This window comes from Herpailurus yagouaroundi, unplaced genomic scaffold (assembly GCF_014898765.1).
Source record: "Herpailurus yagouaroundi ecotype Mexico unplaced genomic scaffold, PumYag 254, whole genome shotgun sequence".
Taxonomy (NCBI): domain Eukaryota; kingdom Metazoa; phylum Chordata; class Mammalia; order Carnivora; family Felidae; genus Herpailurus; species Herpailurus yagouaroundi.
This window is the reverse complement of record NW_024412471.1, coordinates 2,041,155-2,052,241: the sequence shown is the minus strand read 5'-3', so window position 1 is coordinate 2,052,241 and position 11,087 is coordinate 2,041,155. Positions and strand designations below refer to the sequence as shown.

At 38.5% G+C, this 11,087-nt stretch overlaps 1 protein-coding gene across 2 annotated transcripts in view; it reads right to left on the bottom strand.

Moving 5' to 3' along the window:
• The window catches only part of GOLPH3L (golgi phosphoprotein 3 like), a 61,438-nt gene that overhangs the window by 6,820 nt on the left and 43,531 nt on the right, over positions 1 to 11,087 (bottom strand). For both annotated transcript variants that reach the window (XM_040461219.1, XM_040461218.1), the window contains 2 exons: positions 8,567 to 8,698; positions 6,787 to 6,901 (listed from right to left, as the gene is read on the bottom strand). In XM_040461219.1, the coding sequence (XP_040317153.1) occupies positions 6,787 to 6,901; positions 8,567 to 8,698 (247 nt within the window). The remainder of the gene's footprint in view (positions 1 to 6,786; positions 6,902 to 8,566; positions 8,699 to 11,087) is intronic.

Genomic DNA, 11,087 nt, shown 5'->3' with positions numbered 1-11,087 from the left:
AAGAAAAGAAAAGAAAAGAAAAGAAAAGAAAAGAAAAGAAAAGAAAAAAGTAAAACCTGTCAAATGAGAATTCTATATCCAGAAAAACTGTCCTTCAAAAATGAGGGAGAAATTAAGACTTTCCCAGATAAACAAAAACCAAGGGGATTTGTTACCACTAGCCTTGCCACGCAAGAAATACTAAAAAGGAGCCCTGCCAGTTGAAATGAAGGGAAGCTAGGGGCACCTGGGTAGCTGAGTCAGTTAAGTGTCCGACTTTGGCTCAGGTCATGATCTCGTGGCTCCTGGGTTTGAGCCCTGCTTTGGGCTCTGTGCTGACAGCTCAGAGCCTGGAACCTGCTTCAGATTCTGTGTCTCCTCCTCCTTCCACCTCTCCCCTGCTTACACACTCTCTCTCTGTCTCAAAAATAAATAAACATAAAAAAATAAGAAAGAAATGAAGGGAAGCTAGACAGTAACTAGAAGCAGTATGAAGAAATAAATATCTCCAGTAAAAGTAAATATATGTACAACTATAAAAACTAGTATTGGTTTGTGACACTACTTTTTATTTTCTATATGCTTTAAAAGATAAATACATCAAAATAATTATTAATCTATGTTATTGGGCATACTATGTATAAAGGAATAATCTGTGACATCAAAACAGAAAGAGGGTGGAATGGAGCTATATCAGGGCAGAGTTTTTCTATGTCATTGAAATTGGTATAAAATCAGATTAGGTTGTTCTAACTCTAGGATGTTAAATCCCATGTAGCAACCAAGATGATATCTACATAAAATGAGAGAGAATACAAATGTTTCACTATAAAAAATCACCTAAACACAAAAGAAGACAGTAATGCAGGAAATGAGGGACAAAAACCTATAGGTCATACAGCAAACAAATAGCAAAATGGTAGAAGTGTCTCCTCACGAATAATTAATTTAAATGTAAATGGATTAAGCAATTCAGTCATAAGACAAAGATTGGCAGAATGGGTTAAAAAACATGACCCAACTATATGCTATCTACAAGAAACTCACTTTAAATCACATTACAGACCAATAACCCTTATGAATATAGATGCAAAATCCTTAATTAAATATTAGCAAATTGAATCCAATAGCATATTAAAAGGATTATTTATCATGAACAAGTAAAATCTATTCCAGGAATGTTATATATATATAAAAAAAAATCTGAGCAAAGGATCTGAATAGACTTTTTCCAAAGAAGACATACAGATTGCCAACGAGTACATGAAAAATTGCTCAATATCACTAGTCATCAGGTGCAAATCAAATCACAATGAAAATCGCCTCACACATGTTAGAATGCCTATTATCAAAAAGACAAGAAATAACAAGTGTTGGAAAGGATATGGAGAAAAGAGAACCTTTGTGACTGTTGGTGGGAATGTAAATTGTTGCAGCCACTATAGAAAACAGTATGGAGGTTCCTAAAAAGTTAAAAATAGAGCTATCATATGATCTAGCAATTTCACTTCTGGGTATTTATTCAAAGGAAATGAAAATAATAACTTTATGCACTCTGATGTCCACTGAAGCATTATTTACAATAGCCAAACATAGAAGTAACCTAAGTGTCCATTGATGGTTGAATGACTAAAGAAAATGTGTATATATATACAGTGGAATAGTATTCAGCCATAAAAAGAAATCTTTCCATTTGCAACAACATGGATGGACTCTGAAGGCATTATGTTAAGTGAAATAAGTGAGACAGAGAAAGACAAATACTGTATGATCTCACTTATATATATGGAATCTAAAACACAAAAATCCAAAAGGGATGCCTGGCTGGCTCAGTTGGTAGAGTGTGTGACTCTTATCTCAGGGTTTTAAGTTCTAGCCTCACGTTGGGTATAGAGATTATTTAAAAATAAAATCTTAAAAAAAAAAAAACTCAAAAACAAAACAAAAAAGCTCATAGATACAGCGAACAGATTGCTGGTTGCCAGAGGCAGGGGTGGGCAAAATGGGTGAATGTAGTCAAAAGGTACAAACTTCTAGTTATAAAATAAATACGTCCTAGGGATGTGATAAACAGCATGGTGACTATAGTTAACAACACTGTATTGTATATTTGAAAGTTGCTAGGAGAGATCTTAAAAGTTTTCATCACAAGAAAAAAAATGTGTAACTATATATGGTGATGGATGTTAAGTAAACATACTGTGATCATTTCACAATATACTAATCCTGAATCAATGTATTCTATACCTGAAACGAATACAATGTTGTATGTCAATTATGCCTCAAGTAATCAATGTAATAATACATCACATTAATAGAAAAAAAAAAAAAAGCCAGTCATCTCACTTGACTCAGAAAAGACATTTGACAAAGATGAATACACCTTCATGATTTAAAACTCCCAGAAAACTAGGAACAAAAGGAAAATTTCTCAACAGAATAAAAGGTTTACTTTAAAAAAAAATTTTTTTTTAATATTTATTTATTTTTGAGACAGAGACAGAGCATGAATGGGGGAGGGTCAGAGAGGGAGGGAGACACAGAATCCAAAGCAGGCTCCAGGCTCTGAGCTGTCAGCACAGAGCCCAACGCGGGGCTCGAACTCACAGACTGTGAGATCATGACCTGAGCCGAAGTCGGAGGCCACCCAGGTGCCCCTAAAGGGTATACTTTTTTTTTAGTGTTTTTATTTCTTTATTTTTGAGACAGAGTGTGAGTGAGGGAAGGGCAGAGAGAGAGAGAGAGAGAGACAGACAGACAGACAGACAGGATTGGAAGCAGGCTCCAGGCTCTGAGCTGTCAGCGCAGAGCCCAACGTGGGGCTTGAACTTACAGACCGTTAGATCATGACCTGAGCCAAAGTCAGACACCCAACCGACTGAGCCACCCAGGTGCCCCAGAATAAAGGGTATACTTAAAGGGTATAAAAATGCACAGCTAACATCACATTTAATAGTAAAAGACCGAAAGTTTTCCCTCAAAGGTCATGAACAACATAACGATGCCTGCTTTCCCTACTGCAACCAGAGCTGTTAGAGAAGAAACAAAGATGTGGACCTGCGCACGTTGCTCAAGGGCCAACTGTAGAGAAAATTCCAAAGAGTACACAAAAGTGCTACTAGAGCTAATAAACTAATTCAGATAAGTTGCAGGGTACAAAAAAAAACACACAAATATCAGTTGTTTCTATATACCAGTAATGAACAATCTGAAAAGGAAATTAAGAAAGCAGTTCCATTTATAATAGTGTCTAAAAGAATTAAATATTTAGGAATAAATCTAACCAAGGAGGTGAAAGATTTATATGCTGAAAACTATATAACATTGCTGAAAAACATTAAAGATGACATTAATAGTGGAAAGACATCTCATTTTAATGAACAGGAAGAGTTGACATTTTTGAGATGTCAGTATCACTCAAAGAGATCCACAGGTTCAACACAATCTCTAACAAGATTCCAAAAGCCTTTCCCACCAAAATGGAAAAGCTGATCCTCATATTCATATGGAATTTCATGAGACCCAGACAGCCAAAACAATCTTGAAAAACAATAAAGTTAGGGGCGCCTGGGTGGCGCAGTCGGTTAAGCGTCCGACTTCAGCCAGGTCACGATCTCAGGGTCCGTGAGTTCGAGCCCCGCGTCGGGCTCTGGGCTGATGGCTCGGAGCCTGGAGCCTGTTTCCGATTCTGTGTCTCCCTCTCTCTCTGCCCCTCCCCCGTTCATGCTCTGTCTCTCTCTGTCCCAAAAATAAATAAACGTTGAAAAAAAAATTAAAAAAAAAAAAAAAAAGAAAAACAAAAAAGAAAAACAATAAAGTTGTGTTCCCAACTTCAAAACTTACTACAAAGCTATAGTAAGTTAAATAGTATGGTATAGGCATAAGGACAAGCACAGATCAATGCAATAGAACAGAGAGTCCAGAAATAAATCCTCAGATTGATGATCAACTTATTTTCAACAAGGCTACCAAGACCATTCAATGGGGGAAAGGGCAGTCTTTTCATGGATATAAAACCAACAGTGGAAGGAACAAAAGAAAAAATAGATAAACTGATTCAATTTAATCAAAATCAAGAACTTTTGTGCATCAAGGACTACCATCAAAAAGTTGAGAAAACAACCTACAGAATGGGAGAACATATTTGTAAATGACATATCTGATAAGAGATTAATATCCGGAATATACAAAGAACTTCCAAAACTCAACAATAACAACAACAGAACTCAATTAAAGAAACGGGCAAAAGACTGGAATAGACATTTTTCCAAAGAAGATATACAGATGGCCCATAAGCCCATGAAAAGATGCTCATCACTGGACATTAGGGAAATGCAAATCAAAACCATAATGAGATACCACTTCATGCCTACTAGGATGGTTATAATTCAAAACAAAACAGGGGGACCTGGGTGGCTTTGTCAGTTAAATGTCCAGCTCTTGATTTTGGCTCAGGTCATGATATCAGTTTGTGGGACTGAGCCCTGTATAAGGCTCCACGCTGACAGCACAGAGCCTGCTTGGGATTCTCTCTCACTCTCTCTCTCTGCCCCTCCTCCACTCTCTCATTCTCTCAAAATAAACTTTAAGAAACAAACAAACAAACAAAAAACCCTCAACAAAGCTAAAAATAGAACGTGTTGATGACAATATGGAGAAACTGGAACCCTTATGCAGGGTTGGCGAGAAGGGGTGCAGCCTGTGTAGAAAACAGTTTTGTGGTTTCTCAAAACAGAACTATCATATGAGCCAGCAATTCTACTCTCAGATATATATTCAAAAGAATGACTAGCAGGGACTTGAATAGATATTTGTATATTAATGTACATAGCAGCATTATCCACAATAGCCAAAAGGTGGAAACAACTCAAGGGTCCATCAACAAATGAAATGAATAAAAAAAATGTGGTGGGGCATGCACATGGCTCAGTTGGTTAAGCGTTCAACTCTAGATTTTGGCTTAGGTCATGATCTCAGAGTTTGTGAGATCAAGCCCTGCGTTGGGCTCTGCACTGTCAGTGTGGAACCTGTTTGACATTCTCTCTCTCCTTCTCTCTCTGTCCCTCCCCTGCTCATACTCATGCACGCTCTCTCTCAAAATAAATAAACAAACAAAATGTGGTATATCCATACACTGGAATATTATTTGGCCAGAAAAAGGAATGAGATTTTGATACATGCTACAACATGAATGGACATTGAAAACATTATGCTTAGTAAAAGAAGCCAGATAACAGAAGGGCAAATATTGCATGATTCCACTTATATGAGTTACCTGGTGGAGGCAAATTCATAAAGACAACAAGCAGAAAAGAGGTTGCCAGGGCATGGGGGGACAGGGAGAAAGAGGGATGTTTGGGATGATGAGAAAGCTTTGGGTGTAGACAGAGGTGATGGTTACATAACACTGTGAATGTATTTGATGTCAGTGAATTATACATTTATGAATGGTTGAAACAATAAAGATTATATTATATGTATTCTACCACAGTAAAAAATGTTAACTATATACCCCAAAGTAACTAAAACATATCCACACAAAAACATGTCCAGGTATGTTCACAGCAGCATTACTCATAATAGTCAAAAAGTGGAAATAATCCAAATGTTTATCAACTGATGAACTGATAAATAAATGTGGTACATCTATACAGTGAAGTATTATTTGGTAACAAAAAGGAGTCAAGGTAAACCTGGGGAAGTTCTAGTAAGATTGGTAGAATGTATCAATGTCAATATCCTAGAGGTCATATTATATTACAGTTTTGTAACTGGTCATCACTGAGGGATTCTGGGTAGAGTGTATAAGGGATCTCTCTGTACTATTTCTTACAACTTCATGTGAATGTACAGATACCTCGATTAAAATTTCAATAAAAAAAAAACTGTTCCAGAAGGTGACACTGGCTGTGACCTCAAAGTGCCCCATGGAAGATTCTCCTAAAATTTTATGCCATAGATCTGCTTACTTATATAAAAGTTTTTGAATTTACCCTTAAAAAAAAAAGGGGAGAGAATAAAGTATTGGTACATGATAAAACATGGATGAACTTTAAATATTACCTTAATCCGGTCAAAAAAAAGTTGTACATTTCCTCTATATGAAATATTGAGAATAAGCAAATCAATAGAGACAGAATGTAGATTAGCGGTTGCCTGGAGCTGGGCAGGAGGCTTGGGAAAAATCGCTAATGAGTATGGGGTTTATTTTTGGGGTGATGAAAATGTTGTAAATTAGGACTGTGATGGTGACTGTTCAATTGTGTGCATATACTCAAATCCACTTAATTGTGTACTTTCCATGGGTCAACTATATGGTGTGAATTATGAATCAATAAAAATGTTTGGGGCGCCTGGGTGGCTCAGTGGGTTGAGCAACCAACTTCGGTTCAGGTCATGATCTCATGGTTTGTGAGTTCGAGCCCCTTGTCGGGCTCTGTGTTGACAGCTCAGAGCCTGGAGCCTGCTTCGGATTCTGTGTCTCCCTCTCTCTCTGCCCCTCCCCCACTCATGCTCTGTCTCTCTCTGTCTCAGAAATAAACAAACATTTAAAAAAAATGTTGAAGTTTTTTCTTGTGGAGAATACTATTAAAGAGCTTGTGTGGTGGGGTGGTGGACGTAAGATAGAGCTTTGGAAAACTTTATGTATTGATTAACCATGTCTTTTCTGTCCTTCTTTAAATACAGTTAAACAGTGAGCCATACATTTCTTACCCAGCATCTTGAATTCCTGTATTCCACTGCTTGAACTAGTAGGATAAAGATTATAAAGTGTGGGATTTTTTTAGCCATTTTGAGCCATCTTACCTGTGAGTAGCTCTATCCATGTCTGGACGGTTTCTGTGGGTTCAGTTGCTTTGATGTGTTTGAGAGTTTCATCCAGTAAAACATCTCCTGTTGGGCTATCTGACTTTAGCAATACCTTTAAAAGAAGAAACAAGGTTTTGGGATGAGCACTGGGTGTTGTATGGAAACCAATTTGACAATAAATTTCATATATTGAAAAAAAAAAGATTTGAATTCCAAACAGAAAATAAATAAATAAATAAATAAATAAATAAATAAATAAATAAAAGAAGAAACAAGGGACCCTGGTTCATTCCCTTAATTCAAATTAGAATCTTTCAATATACTGTATATACATTATGGGTCAAATGTTGTAGGAAATGCAAAACAACATAACACACTATCCCTGTTCTCAAGAAGTTTAATATCTAGTATGGAGTGATAGTGGGGAGAAAGAAATAACATTTGAAGTGGGCCCTAGTGACAAACTGGATATAAATGATCAGGAAGAAAATATGTAATAATAACTCTTTAGGTCTGGAAAACTAACCTGTGAAACAATTAATAAAGGTAAAAAAGAAGAGGAAGCTACTTTAGGGCAAAAGTGGATAAGTTTGGTTTTAACTCATAAGGGATAGCTAAGTTGAAATGTCTAGTCAAGAGTTAAATATGTTCCGAGGGGTAGAAAAAGAAGACAGGCCTCAGATTTGATAGGTTAATATCATGGAGGTGATAGATAAAGCTAGAAGATAAATGGTATCTCCAAAAGGAAAGAAAGGTATGCAAAAGGATGCAAACTGAGACTCAGATGTTAAGGAATGGAGAAGCATAAGAAATAGGGTACAGGCGGGATGCCTGGGTGGCTCAGTTGGTTAAGCGTCCAGCTTCAGCTCAGGTCATGATCTTGCAGTCTGTGGGTTTGAGCCTGTCGGGCTCTGTGCCGATAGCTCAGAGCCTGGAGCGTGCTTTGGATTGTGTCTCCCTCTCTGCTCCTCCTCTGCTTGCACTCTCTCTCTCTCTCAAAAATAAATAAACATTAAAAAAAAAAAAAAAGAAATAGGGTACAGGCAAGAAGCAAGAAAATGTAATATAACAAAGGCCAAGAATGGAGAAAATTTCAAGTAGGGGGAGGTGGTCAAAAAATGTCAAATGCCACGTATAGGTTAAGAGAGAAAAATAAATTGAAGACAAAAGAGAAGCTGGTGATAGGGTGCCTGGCTGGCTCCATCAGTAGAGCCTCATGATCTTAGGGTTGTGAGTTCAAGCGCCATGATGGGCATAGAGCCTGCTGGTGACACTGAAGAATGTAGTTTTGGTAGAGTTAAGAGTATGAAAATGAAGTTATGAGTGGAAAAAATACATAGTAAGAAAACAGAGATGGGAGTCAAGCTCATATGGTGGAGAGGACTTGCTATAAATGGAAGGAGAAAACTCTAATGTTATCTGAGCATGACCAGAATTAAACAAAGACTGCACCCAACCCAGGTGTTTGCCCTCCTCCTATATAACACTCTATTTCATAATGTTATAGTTATAGATACAGAGGAGTAACAATCAACAGCATCCTAAATGTGATTTTTCTGCATAAAAAGACAAAACCATAAACTTCTTGTAACTCTTTAGATAATGGATACTTGAATTTCTCCCTCTGCTATAGGTTAATTAAACCTGTTAGACAATGGGACAGCTGAGTCAGTGATATTTATCTTGTCTCACTACTCAGATCTTCCCATTTCTCCAAAATGGACCATTGGTATCTGCTCTTTCATAAGTCAGGAGAATGTTCACAAGGCTGTTGCACCTTTCTGTCCAGTAGTCGCTTCTTACGCATGGTGGGGGGTTCCAGATAGATTCGACCCCGCATGGCCAGCTCTATCAGGATGCCCCCTCGCAGGCCAGATGATATGCAGTCATTCCAGAAAGATGTGTAACCCTAGAGAAGGGGAATAAAAAGAAAAGAATGTTCTGAAAGGGCTAGCAGCAGGCACCTTAAGGATGGTTCATTTCATTGTGATTCATTTCATGTCACATTACGTGTACTCAAAGCATAAAATAACAGAATCTCTCTTTAATTCCCTTCGTCTAAACGCCCGAAATAAGATTTTCTGACTTCAAGCTCTTTGTGAATTCCCAGGGTTCAGCTCCTAGTTAATAATTGGCAGGTCAATTTGTAATTTTTGAAAAGAATTTTAGCTTTTTTGAAATCTGTTTTCATGACATTCTAAATTTCGGAGTATCAATATTAGCAGAAAAATGTATAAACCATCTGAGCCTTTTACTCCTCCAAGACATGGATTATTTGCAAGCCATTTTGATGGATGATGTGGTAGAAATCCAGCTCTGCCACTGACTATGTAAATGCTTTGGGTATGTTATTTCTCAAGTGCAATGTCCTCATCTATAAAATGTGGACACTAATATCTATCTTTATAAGTTTGCTGTGAGGAATAAATCAGGTGTCCTGTATAAGAAAGCATTTAGTAGAGAACCTGGCTTATAGTAGGCACTTAAATATTGGTTTCCTTTAGTTAGGAGCTAGAGGGGTACAAAGACATAGAAGAAATACCCACTGTCTTAAGAAACTAAAAATCTAACTGGAAAGACCATGCAAACTTGAAGAAAGTTCTATAATAATATAAATTTAAATATTTTTAAAATGATTTTTTTTAATGTTTATTTTGAGACAGAGAGAGACAGAGCATGAACGGGAGAGGGTCAGAGAGAGAGGGAAAAAACAGAATCTGAAGCAGGCTCCAGGCTCCGAGCTGTCAGCACAGAGTCCGACACGGGCTTGAACTCACAGACTGCGAGATCATGACCTGAGCTGAAGTCGGAAGCTCAACCGACTGAGCCACCCAGGTGCCCCTATAATAATATAAATTTTAAATAAAAGCTCAATTGAAAAAGCAGGAGACAGGCAAAAATGACTACTGGATGTTTGGTTTAGATGATAGTTTTTCAAATTATAACCACTTTTGGGCTAGTCAGAAACTTTCATGGGACTTGAACTGAGGTTTGAAAAATAGGTTGAATTTAGCAGTGAGGGAGGGTTTTCCAGATGAAGATAAATCATTCAAATTCTACTTATTTTTCAAGAGAGCATTCTAAGTAAAAGTATAAAGGAAGGAGATATCAAATATGTTTAGAGATCTAACTCAAGGACATAAGATCAAGTTGGCTGTGGGAAGTCTTGATGCTCTGAACTTTTACTGAAAGGCAATATTGAATCCTGAGGATTGTAAGCAAGGAGTTATGATTAACACAAGAAGACCCACCAAAAGTATCAGACCCGTCGTCTAACACTCTACGTTTTGGTGTAGCACTCCCTCTTGGAGAGAAGCTGGGTGAGATGTTGGCAGGGAGGTTCTAGCATGGCTTTAAAGCATCACCTTTAAGGATTGCTACATAAATCGGTATTTTAGGGACGCCTGGGTGGCTCAGTCCGACTTTGGCTCAGGTCATGATCTCGCAGTCCATGGGTTGGAGCCCCGCATCAGGCTCTGTGCTGAAAGCTCAGAACCTGGAGCCTGCTTCGGATTCTGTGTCTCCGTCTCCCTCCCTCTCTCGCTCTATCTCTCTCTCTCTCTCTGCCCCTCCCCCACTCATGCTGTCTCTCTCACACTCTCAAAAAAAAATCAGTATTTAAAATTTTTTATTTTATTTGTTTTTAAATGCATGTTTATTTATTTTTTTTTTCCCAACGTTTATTTATTTTTGGGACAGAGAGAGATAGAGCATGAACGGGGGAGGGGCAGAGAGAGAGGGAGACACAGAATCGGAAACAGGCTCCAGGCTCTGAGCCATCAGCCCAGAGCCCGACGCGGGGCTCGAACTCACGGACCGCGAGATCGTGACCTGGCTGAAGTCGGACGCTTAACCGACTGCGCCACCCAGGCGCCCCAATGCATGTTTATTTTTGACAGAGAGAGAGAGAGAGAGAGCACACAAGCACACAGGAGAGGGGCAGAGAGAGGGAGGGAGAAAGAGGATCCCAACAGGCTCCACGCTCAGCACAGAGCCCAACACGGGGCTCGACCTCATGACCTGGGATTGTGACCTGAACCAAAATCAAGAGTTGGATGCTAAAACTGATTCAGCCACCCAGGCACACCCTCCACCTTATTTTTATTTAGTATTTTTTTAAAGTTTATTTTACTTTGAAAGAGAGAGAGAGAGAGCAAATGGCGGGGGGCGGGCGGCGGGGAGCAGAGAGAGAGGGAGACAAAATCCCAAGTAGGCTCTGTGCTATCAGTGCAGAACCTGATGCAGGGCTTAAACTCATGAACCGTGAGATCATGACCTGAGCTGAAGTTGGATGCTTA